The sequence below is a fragment of the Bos javanicus genome, chromosome 5, assembly GCF_032452875.1.
Source record: "Bos javanicus breed banteng chromosome 5, ARS-OSU_banteng_1.0, whole genome shotgun sequence".
Classification (NCBI taxonomy): domain Eukaryota; kingdom Metazoa; phylum Chordata; class Mammalia; order Artiodactyla; family Bovidae; genus Bos; species Bos javanicus.
Window position 1 is genome coordinate 47940736 of NC_083872.1, and position 12625 is coordinate 47953360.

At 40.9% G+C, this 12625-nt stretch overlaps 1 protein-coding gene across 2 annotated transcripts in view; it reads right to left on the reverse strand.

Annotated features, from left to right (window-relative positions):
• HELB (DNA helicase B) overlaps positions 1–10173 on the reverse strand; it is a 38148-nt gene extending 27975 nt beyond the window's left edge. Inside the window, exons 1-4 of one of the 2 annotated variants that reach the window (XM_061416575.1) lie at positions 9712–10173; positions 6808–7215; positions 5615–5784; positions 2594–3472 (exon numbers count right to left, since the gene is read on the reverse strand). In XM_061416575.1, the coding sequence (XP_061272559.1) occupies positions 2594–3472; positions 5615–5784; positions 6808–7215; positions 9712–10075 (1821 nt within the window). In that variant the 5' untranslated portion in view covers positions 10076–10173. Of the gene's footprint in view, positions 1–2593; positions 3473–5614; positions 5785–6807; positions 7216–9479 lie in introns of both variants that reach the window. The other variant, XM_061416577.1, reaches the window with a different exon arrangement.
• Between the last annotated feature and the right edge of the window lie 2452 nt (positions 10174–12625).

Sequence of the window (12625 nt, forward strand, 5' to 3'; positions counted from 1 at the left end):
AATAGTTCAAAAAATTGCTTCCTAGTGAGTACTTAATGTGTTTAATTCAACAAACAACACTCTTCCACCACCAGAATCCCAACCGTTTGTTTACCACTCCTGAGTGCTAAGCAGAGTGAGCTCCCTGTTCTTTCCAACTGCAATTAAACCTTCTCTTGGCCTTCTGAGATAGCCCAAACACTTAAGCCTCACTCTTCTCGCAACTAGAATACTACATTCTGGAAATAAAGGGCTGCCTGCCTGAACTAACTATAAAAATATTATTTTTCTTCAAGTACTTCCCCAACACTGAAAAACTACCACCACTACAACCAACAAGACAACTAAAAAAAAAAGAAAAACCCTATTACAGAGGTAAAAATATTTACTATTAAATTTACAACCAGAGAATGTTAAATGTTTTTGGTGTATATCATTCAAAAAATGTTTCTATGTTGTTTATATATATATGTGCAGTGTGTGTGTGTGTGTATGCTCATTGTCACTAAAAAATTATCTGCATTATCTGCTGGTATCCCTAGCCCAAAAATGATAAATAAATGATATAACAACCACCTCAGGGCTCTCCTGAGCCTAAACATAGCTTCAGAAATGTCCTCCCAGCATTCCAACCCAATATTAAGATACTACTAATTGATCAGAGTTGGAACATAAGATGAAAATCAGTAATGATCCTTCTCTGGCCTCTCCTCTTCTAATTCAGTCCTTCAGACTAACCAGACATGAAGGCATAATGGACAAAATCATACACTGATAAGAAGATTCCCCCACCAATGAGCTACATTGAACTTCTCTAGCACTATGCTCACTCATGTGATAAATGTAACGCAAAAGTAATTTCTGAGATGGCGCGTGGGTCTATGAAGGGATCTTCTCGACCCAGGGATCAAAACCGGGTCTCCTGCATTGCAGGTAGATTCTTTACCACCTGAGCCACCAGGGAATCCCATGATTCTAGGCAGCCTTCCTCAGAGCTGCTTTCTCCATTTCACTCTTTTGCCTGGGAACCTAAATGACTCCCCAGTAATCAAGTCCAGGCTTGTTTGTTAGGTGTTCAAAGTCTGTAGTAAATAAGGGAATCGTGGCACGGTGGAAAGAGCAGCAAGCTGGGAGGTTACAAACATGAAGCCCAGGGCGAGCTCTGCCCTTGGTTAAGTTTGGGGCCAACTGTTTAACATCCTCAAATTTCTACTGGCTCTTCTGTAAAATGCAGATAACATCATTTTCCCACTTCACTCCTTTGTCAACGACTTTATGAAACAGGAAAATACAAACTTTAAAGCTCAAATTCCCAGTCTAAACCAAGTGCAATCTCCATTATTTTACACACACTTCATTCCTTTCAACAAAGTCCCCTCAAAATCTCTACACCCTCTTGATGATTTTCCTCAATGCCTCTGGGAAGGCCTTTCCCTTAAATAAAACATTCTTTTACCTGAGCGTCACCATCCATTAGACTCCAATTATTTTTTCCTTCAGAAATCTTCCAAGGACTAAGTTCCTTGATCTATAAAATGGCAGGTCAGAGCTAAAGGAAACTCTCCAACTCTTTATAAGTTCAAAACTTCATAACTCTCAACTACAGCCACAGTTATTTTTTTCAAGCATCTTAATTCATTTGAAATGCTTATTATGCAACCACTATTTGCCAGGCACTGTTGTAGGCAGAAGAGATAAAGCACTAAACCAGATGACCCAAGTTTTCACTTTCACGGAGCTTTCATTCCACAGAATGTGGACTCTGACATGTTTGTAACCAGTCGCAATGAGAACAGGGCCATATGCCAGAATCAAAACTAACTACAGCATTGCTGCTGCTGCTAAGTCACTTCAGTCGTGTCCGACTGTGTGTGACCCCATAGACGGCAGCTCACCAGGCTCCCCGTCCCTGGGATTCTCCAGGCAAGAACACTGGAGTGGGTTGCCATTTCCTTCTCCAATGCATGAAAGTGAAAAGTGAAAGTGAAGTCGCTCAGTCGTGTCCGACTCTAGTGACCCCATGGACTGCAGCCCACCAGGCTCCTCCGTCCATGGGATTTTCCAGGCAAGAGTACTGGAGTGGGGTGCCATTGCCTTCTCCGAACTACAGCATTAAGCATACACTTTAGTTGACTTTTTCTTATCATAATAAGACTGCCTTAAAGAAGGAAGCAGCACAGTGATAGCATGAGCACCTACTTCCCTGTAAACAGTTAACAGTTTATAGACTGGCTGTTTTGAGTCGCATTGAGTTAAATCAGCTGTCTCCACCCTTTTTGGCACGAGGGACTGTTTTCACGGAAGACAATTTTTTCATGGACAGATGGGGGCAGGAGGAGGGTGTGATGGTTTCAAGATGATTCAAGACTCAAGGGCATTACATTTACCGCACACTTTATTTCTAATCGAATGCTGCAGCTGATCAGCTAGGAGGCACCAGTCCATGGCCTGGAAGCTGGGGCATCTCTGATCTAAATGATTAGCTACCACAAGGTAAGGGTCTAGAAAACATTCAATAAATGCCCACTAATTGTTGTCAGGAAGAAATGAAAAATAAAACCATTAAGTCCATCTTTAACTGTTTTATGTGTAGAAAAAATGTAAGAGGTTTTACCTGACATAGTGTATAAGCATTAAAACCAGTTTTCTGTCTCAGTAAGCCAGCTGCTTTCCCTGTAGGTGCCGTAAGTAAAACTTCTATAGCCTTGTCCAGTTCCTGCTGACTTTGCTTGGCGAAGGTGATCCATTCTTCTGGTACATTCCAGTCTTGTTCAAAATCTTCACAAGCTTTTTTCACTTCTTTTTCTTCCAACAACTCTATGTGCTTAAAAAGCTGGCTAACAATTGTGGTCTTCCCACAACCACCTTTCCCACTTATGACTGTCACAGCATTGGAGCAAATCATGTCCAGAGCAGTCATCTGGTCCTGATCCAGTTGACCCTCACTCATTTCTGCATTCACTTCCTTTTCACCATCATCCCAAATATGGTCACTGCTGTCTTGCGTGTCCAAAATATCCACAAGATCTTCTAATCTTATTTCATCAGGTTTACTTTTATTCAGTGTATCACCACTTCCTGAATTCTCAGGTCTTGTGGTGCAAATAGACGCAAGCACCTTTTTGACATCAACCTGTAATTGCCATGGAGGCCTGGTCATCAAGTCACAGACTGAAGAGGCAATGCCTCTCTCAGCCTGGTAAAGGTCATAAAGAAAGACACAGCCCTTCTCATACGTCACCACGCCAATATCCTTCAAGAACTTCAGAGACTGCCAAGCATCGTGAAAAGACATGAGGTCCGACAGTTGAAAAGTTAAGTCAGCTTCTTCAACACACGTGTGCCCCTGCTCTCTACATATCTGTTTCAGGTGAGAATATATTATTAATGCATTCTTTTCCAAATCTGTCATTAACTGGAAAAGAGACTTGCATTGACGAAATGACGTCCAATTTGCTTCACATCGCAAAAGCTTCAGTTCTCTGTAGGTTATCTTTAAGAAAATAAAGTTCATATTGTTTTATAAGAGTGATAAAGACTGATAACTATTACGAGAATTACAGTGAAAACTATGGCATTTATTAATAGTTTTTAAGTTCTAGAAGACATGTGTTTCAATGAAATTTGGAGGAGAAAAACTATGTACCTAACACATCACTATTTTTTTAATTAATTTTACTGTGATTAGAGATCTATATAATGCTCTAATTAAAATTATATTTTCTCAAAGCAATACATACGCAGTTTTAAAAGTCAAGTAACACTAAGAGCCTTATCACAAAATATATGAATCCCTGACTTACCCTTTCCATGACGTCTAAAGGCAACACCTCCAACACTTTTAGTTATTTCTTCCAGAATTTATTTTCACATTTCTAAGTATTGTTTATACTATTCTTTAATTTAAAAAAAAAAAAATTAGATACTTAGTGTTACCTCCTTACTTTGGAAAGTCTTTCTTCATGGAACTTGCTCTTTTTTATACTATCACCTAAAGACATACTTCTCCCATCTTTGAAAAAGTTATAGTACCATTTTGAAAACTGATTTTGGTTAAATCAGTATAAATGGGATCCACAATTGAGTGACATAATATGCTGTGATTACATAAATTATATATTGAACTCTTGTGTGTACTGTGGAGTTAATGACTGCCTCATTTTCTTGACTTGTTTAGTTCTCCATGTGCCTATCAACAATTCTGCCCAAACTCTACTGAAAAGGTATAGGACTTCCTTCATCATGACCCACTTAGTAGGTCATGTACTAGCTCCATGAGGTATAGAACTTCCTTCATCATGACCCACTCAGTAGGTCACCTACTAGCTCCATTTTTTTTTCATGGAGACATCACCCCTGGAGCCCTCCATACAACTTATGAGCTGAAATGTGTACCCCACAAAATTCATATGTTGAAATTCTAACACCCAGAACCCTGAATGTGACCATATTTGGAGACAGGGTCTTTAAAAAGATAATTAAGTTAAAATGAGATGTGGGATAGGCCCTAATCCAAGATGACAGGTGTCTTTATAAGAAGACTTTAGGACCCAGACAAGCACAGAGGGAAGATGGTGTGAAGACACAGGAAGACAGCTCCTCATAAGCTAAGGAGAGAGGCCTCAGAAGAAACCAACCCTGCTAACATCTTGATTGGATTTGGATTTATACACTTGAGAACTGTGAGAAAATAAAAGTTCTGTGGTTTACACCACCCAGTCTATGCTATTTGTTACAGCAGTCCTAGCAAACGAACATAAAACCTCAATAAAAATCTTTACTCTGGGTGGTGGTTTACATGCTGAACAGGGGACTCCAAGCCTCCTTTTCCCACTTGAATCCCAGAAGGTTCACTGCTCTGCCTCTCTGTCCTACTGAATAAATATAGATAATAGTGCTCCAGAGTCTTTTTTCCCCGAGCATATTGAAATCATAGTCCTTTTACAGAGGGAATAAATTCATTATTCCAGTATTTCTCAAGAGGGAGGGAATCTGTAAACATTCTTGGGGAACCCACGAAATATATCAGAATCTTTAAACTGTATTTTCATTTGGAAAACCACTTATAACCAAGTACTGATTTAAGTGCCACATTTCGTTTTCAACACCTCTGGAGCCTCACAGTATCGCTTTACTACTCCTGGCATCTAATAACAAAAACAGAAGTGCCAAAGAAATTGAAAATGACATTATTGTGCCAAAGAAAAAAATCAAATGACATCACGATGTACCGTATGAATAATGAAGGCTTTTGAAAGTTCAAATAAGAAAGTGAGGAATTGTGCTACATAGCAGAATGGACTTGCCAAACTCTTAAGAACTTGTGTCTTCAGTGAGATCTATACTCAAGGTGCAACAGCAATTTAGTTACAAAAAAAGTCATGAAATTAAATTATGTAACTAAAGTACTGATGATATGAATATCATTTATTTTGTTATTTTGTTTTCCTTTGTAAATTTATTGTATAAAAGGATAGGTATTAGAAGTTTATATTTAGTTGTAACACTGAAAGGAGAATAAATCAACATTGAGGTCATACAAATTTATTTCCTTTGAAAAAGATGCAAAATTGTAAATTTTGAGATATCCTGCCTTGTATAAGATTACAAAAAGCTAAGCAAAGGTCTTACTTACTTTACGAAATCCAAGTTTCCATGGCTGTGTACCTAAAATCTCTTCTATTTCTTCCAACACCTCTATAGAATTTGAGGTTATGAGCTGTTTGAAGTGTCGGGGCAGAAGAACTGGAAGGAATTCCATTATTTTTGGAAACTGCAAAGCTCTCATCACCGTTATAAATGGAACTACAGGATATCAGAAAAGAACAAATCCAAGCTAACAAATGAGCTCATAAAACAACTGATTTGATGGACTTTCTCATTTAGCACAACTAGTTAAAGAAACTCCAATCAAAGAGAGAGTAACACATTTACTTAAAGCAGGAGAAAACTGATTGTATTATAACAATTGTTTTTGTACCAAGATGGCTTTCATTGTGTTTAACATCAAAATTTATGTTCTTCAAATGCTTAGATAACTACCCTTTAGACTTTTGTTTCCTCCTACTTGCAACAGAATAAAATTTCCGACTAAATGATATATACATTCAAAGCTAAGCATTAAAAACCATTTACATATTAAACTTTATAATCTTTTTTCTTATTATAGTCATGATTCTTTCATCATGGAAGTCATTCAATGATGTACTTACTACTTACTGCCAAATTCATTTGATAGAATTAAGAAATAAAACATTCCATATATGTGAATGTCCAGATAACAAACCATATTTAAAAGTTATTTTAAATCATTTTGAACTGAAATCTTTCCAAAATGGATTGTTCTTTTCCTGCTTTTCTTCTCTGCCTTCTTAAACAGAATAATCGACAACCGAACTTTTTCTTAACAACTCAAGGTAATCCTATGGATACAAAAGTTAGAGAGAGACCTAGAATCATACTTTTAGAGCAGGTCAGGAACTGAAAGGTATTTAAAGATCATCTAACCCCAAGTTAGTCACTCAGTCGTGTCCAACTTTTTGTGATCCCATGGACTGTAGCCCACCAGGTTCCTCTGTCCATGAATTCTCCAGGCAAGAATACTGGAGTGGGTTGCCATTTCCTTCTCCCATCTCACCCCAAATCTTCACATTATAGATGAGAAACCCACAATGTTAATGACATACTCCAAAAGCAATACAAACACATTTTTATCAAACCCAATCTTAAAAAAGAATACTATACTAAGATACTGTAGTGGTGATAGTTTAAACACACTAGTCATCCAGTACCTCAATTACACTAAAACTCCATGAGAAAATCACTTACACGTGAATTCCAGAGGAAGCGGCATCTCACGATCTGGTGGTGACTCTTGTGTTTTCTGCGTAGACTGTTTTTGACTATTCCCTTCAATTTCCTCTTGCCAAGTTCTTAAGTTTTCCATAAGATTTTCAAAATTGAGGTCTTTATACCTTGATTTATTATTTAACCATGTAAAAAACTTAATTCTTTGCTCACTGGAGACACTACACTCTTTAAGAAAGAGGGAACAGATGTGGATTTGATTTGGCGGTGACATATCTGACTGTAAAAAGTAAGATGGAAATCCTTGAACCTGATAGCTCCCTGATCCTACAGGCTTTACCTGTACCTTCACTCGCCACCAAGCATCAGTTAATGGAAAACGTCCAAGCACGTCACATTTCTGCTGAGTGTTTTCATCAAACACAGAAACTTTAAAAAAAAAAAAAAAGAAGGAAATGTTAATTTAGGATAATTTAAAATCTTTCCCAATGTTTTGTCAACTCCACTACTCTCTTTAATCCCGGGACAGTGCCCTGCACAGATGTCTATCGCAGTGTCTATATTCCACTTACCTGTTTATCTGTCTCCCTCTACTACACTATCGGAGGACATGGCAACCCACTCCAGGATTCTTGCCTAGAGAATCCTGTGAACAGAGGAGCCTAATGGGCTGCTGTTCATGGGGTCGCACAGAGTTGGACTCGACTGAAGCTACTTAGCATGCATGCATTGGAGAAGGAAATGGCAACCCACTCCAGTGTTCTTGCCTGGAGAATCCCAGGGATGGAGGAGCCTTGTGGGCTGCCGTCTGTGGGGTCCCACAGAGTCAGACACAACTGAAGCGACTTAGCAGCAGCAGCTACTACATTGTAAGCTTTCTAGAATAAGATGATGTCTTATTTGTCTTTGTATTCCAGGAGGGAGGCATAGTACCTGGCAAGTCTGCTGTTCCTCTCCTAAAAGCAGTTCCCTCTCTGCTACTCTGATCTCAGCCAATACTGACCTCCAAGGAGTATCTAAAAAAAATGTCAGGGTCAAAAAGACACATGTACCCCAATGTTCACTGCAGCATTATTTACAATAGCTAGAACATGGAAGCAACCTAGATGTCCATCAACAGATGAATGGATAACGAAGCTGTGGTACATATATAAATGGAATACTACTCAGCCATAAAAAGGAACACATTTGAGTCAGTTCTAATGAGATGGACAAAGTTAGAGCCTATTTTCCAGGGTGAAGTCAGAAAGAGAAAAATAAATATCATATACTGATGCGTATATGTGGAATCTAAAAAGATGGTACTCATAAATTTATTTTCAGGGCAGCAATGGAGAACCAGACATAGAGAACAGACCTATGGACATGGGGGGAGGGGAGGAGGAAGAGGGTGAGATGTACGGAGAGAGTAACATGGAAACTTACAATACCATATGTAAAATAGACAGCCAGTGGGAATTTGCTGTGTGCCTCAAACAGCAGCTCTGTGACAATCTAAAAGGGTGAGATCCAGAGGGAGATGAGAGGGAGGTTTGGGAGGGAGGAGATATGGGTGTACCTATGGCTGATTCTTGTTGATGTATGACAGAAAACCACAAAAACTGTACAGCAATTATCCTTTAATTTAAAAAAAAGTCAAGGTCCCTCCTACCACACACCTGCCTTAAATATTTTCTTCCTTACTATTTACCCTATTCACTACCAAACTCAGATTAACTGTCACTTCCTGAGAAAACCTTCCCTGAATCTCATAAATATAACCTCATGGCACTTCATACTATTTCTAGTAAGCACTGATAGTACAGTTACATCCCAGGTGGCGCGAGTGGTAAAGAACCTGCCTGCCGAAGCAAGAGACACAAGAGACGATGGTTCGATCCCTGGATCGTGGGGAAGATCCCCTGGGGGATGGCGTGGCAACCCACTCCAGTATTCTTGCCTGGAGAATCCCATGGACAGAGGAACCTGGTGGGCTATAATCCATAGGGTTGCAAAGAGTAGGACATGACTGAAGCGACTTAGCATACATAGCGCAAACACCTGTGATTATTTGTAGACTGTCTGTTTAAGGCATGTAGGGGGGAAGCTCCATTAAGAGAGCAACCTCATCATCTAGTCTCTCCAGGGTATCCCAGCAACAAACATATCTTGCTTGGAACACAGTAGCCAGTCGCTAACACTTGTAGGATAAAAAACTAAACCCTCCACAAATACTTAAACATTTTCTGTCTAAACTTGTGCTGCCTACTCACCTGTGACTATTTAAATTTAATTAAAATGAAAACTTTAGATTCAGCTCCTCTGGTGCACTAGCTGCATTTGAAGTTCTCAGTAACCACACATGGCTAGTAGCTATTATATAGGACAGTGAAAACATACAGCAATGCCATCGTCACAGAAAATTCTACTGGACAGCAACTGGTCTGAACATTCAAACATTCTTAAACATCAGTCACCAGAACACACAATAGGTCTAATTCTTAGGACAGGAAACTAGACAAGATAAATACAGATCACAAGATTAACAGGTTAATGAGTCAACAGTGCTTGTGGTGTTTCACGTGTACGTGTGTTTAAGTAGCTGAACAGCAACCACATATTCGACTCCAGGACAGACAGGAAATAGTTAAAAGCCCTGATTCGGGGTGTTAATACTGGCTGGACACCCACTGTTTCCTTGTTTATGAAATTACCTCAAAAAGTTGTGAACATTAATGAAATACACGTGAAGCCCAAGCTTAACATACAGTATTTGCTCAAGTCTCTGGTATTATTGTTATTTTATTCTAAACAGGACGAAGCACTTAGGCGATTCCAAAGGAAGTCTGTTAGCAGCGATGGAGCGCCGTACTTTGGAGGAGGCCATAATAGAAACAATTCAGTAATCCGCCGATCCCACCCCCGAGGGGCGAGTTATTTCCTCACCACGGAGCAGCCCAGGGAGGCTACCAGCATTTACGCCCCCACTGCAAAGCTCCTCTGCGTCAAGAAACACCGTGTCTTCGTCCTCCTCCGCATCCTCCCTTAAATACTCGTCTTCCTCCTCCACCAGGTCCTTGGGTGGGAGTAGAGGTCCCTGCAGCTCCAGCAAGGGCTGACTCGACGAGGCCATAGTCCATTGTCCCGAGCTCAACCCCAATTCCGGAAAACCCCGGGCTGCGTAGACGCCCATGAACAGCCAATCAGCTCCGCGACTGTAGGACCTTCGGCTTCCAGGGGGTGGGCGAAATGTGTGACTTGAGTTAACCGTATGGAGACGGATGGCAACTAAACTTGTGGTGATGCTCATGCTTTAGTATACACAGACATTGAGCTATAATGCTGTATGCCAGAAACTTGTTTTAAAAGGTAAAGGCCATCCACTTTCACAAACTTACCTCCTCCCCCGGAAGCTAGTTTGCGCGGAGCTCCGCCTCAAGTTCCCAGCGGAGGGCCGGGATAGGATGGAACGCCGAGATTCGGGGGGTGGGGCGGGGCAGGGGCGGGGCGCACTCCTGCCCACGCTGCACGAACTCCAGGCTCCTCCAGGTGCTGGGAGGAAACGAGCTGGCTGGGCCGCGGCATAAATAGTACCTGCAGAGCTGCTAACCCACCGCGTCTCCACCTAGAGAGAAACTCGACGGAAGGTCAATATACTGAACCTAAAGAGCTAGGAAAAGCAAGCCCGCCCAACGACTCCAAAACAAAAATCCAAATACCCTTCCGCCAACACCCAAAGCTCAAAGCCGCGAATCTCCAGCCAGGAGACCCGCCTAGGCGTGACTGCTTTGGGCCTCTTGTTTTTTATTCAGAAGTTGAATTTGTAAGATCAAAGGCACTTTATTCAAGGAACAGATCTCTAGGCCTCATTCCATACAAATTGTATCGGGATCTAGGGCTGGGACCCAGGATTCTTTTTAACGCACGTTCGTTTTGATGCTCAGCCAGATTTGGAAAGCAGTGGATTCAATAACTTTCACAATGCTCCTCATTTCCTCTGTGAGTATACCCTGGCCGCCAAACTTTAGGCTGAACTGCCATCTGCTAGTGCGTGCTAAGTGGCTTCAGTGGTGTCGACTCTGTGCGACCCTAAGGACTGTACTCCAGGCAAGAATACTGGAGTGGACTGCCATGCCCGCCTCCAGGGGATCTTCCTGACCCAGGAATCGAAACTGCATTGCAGGCGGATTCTTCACCGCTGAGCCACCAGGGAAGCCCCACAGTGGGGCAAAAGAAGTCTAGTTATAGCCCAGAGTATAGACAAGAATGGGGGAAGGCCAGCAGAAGAGAAAGAAGTGATTTAAAAGTTATTCTGGAGCCATGGCTCCAATATGTCTGAAAGTCATGGTACTTTTTGAGGAACAGCATAAAATATATGACATTACTATTTTGATACTATTATGAAATTACTCAATAATATGGTTTTTCCAGTGGTCATGTATGGATGTGAGAGTTGGACTGTGAAGAAAGCTAAGCGCTGAAGAATTGATGCTTTTGAACTGTGGTGTTGGAGAAGACTCTTGAGAGTCCCTTGGACTGCAAGGAGATCCAACCAGTTCATTTTGACGGAGATCAGCCCTGGGATTTCTTTGGAAGGAATGATGCTAAAGCTGAAACTCCAGTACTTTGGCCACCTCATGAGAAGAGTTGACTCATTGGAAAAGACCCTGATGCTGGGAGGGATTGGGGGCAGGAGGAAGAGGGGACGACAGAGGATGAGATGGCTAGATGGCATCACTGACTCGATGGACATGAGTTTGAGTGAACTCCAGGAGTTGGTGATGGACAGGAGGCCTAGCGTGCTGCAATTCATGGGGTCGCAAAGAGTCGGACACAACTGAGCGACTGAACTCAACTGAAACCTAAAATAAGCATACATTATTGGCTAAATCCAAAAGCATCTTATTGTATAGATTCTAATATAAATAACAGCCCCCACCAAAGTTTTTAATTTATAGGACCATACACGTGAAACTAAAACAGCTTTGTAAATCAAATATACTTTATACTTCAATAAAGTTACTTTGTTCTTTAAAAAAACCTTATGGAAAAAATGCTAGAATTGATTTTCTTTTCCTTTGGGTACAAATGTCAACTTTTGTTGCTTTTAGAAACACACTCTGTTGCATCCATGTTTCCAAGGATGTCTGTATGAGGCTAAATGCCTTAACACTCAGGATAGCTACACCACAACATGGAATCTGTCCTGACTAATATTTTACCACTCATCTCTTTGTTACTAAATCCAGTGGATACAGTTCTGCCTTTGTCTTTCCCCATTTCTCAACAGTATTTAACATAGATAATTTTTCTTTTTAACTATTTTCTTCTTGTAACACTTTGCTTCCTAGGCTTTTGTAACTCATTTTCTCAGGTTTTCTTATCTCTCTGGCCATTTATAGCTTCTTTGGGTTCCTCTACTGGCTTCTAAAGTAACTGTGTTCCCCAGGGTTCCATCCTAAGCACCTTCTCACTCTGTAATCCTTCCCTCAGTCATATTTCACCTCCTCTGTCACCTACATGCTAATAACCCCTAGTCTAATCTTCAAACCTGTGCAAACAACTGCCTATTAGATGCCAGGGTTGGATGCCCCTTGGCTCCTCTGACTCAGGTATCCAAACTGAAAGGTATCCACTGCCCAAATGTGGGTCACATATGTGTGTATTCATAAGATAACCTTTTTACCAACACAATGATTTGGGCACAAGACTCCAGATACTAAACTTCTGTTTCTATAACTCAATTGCATTCTATTAGGCAGTGTAGGAAGAAGGCAATGGCACCCCACTCCAATAGTCTTGCCTGGAAAATCCCATGGATGGAGGAGCTTGGAAGGCTGCAGTCCATGGGGTCGCTGAG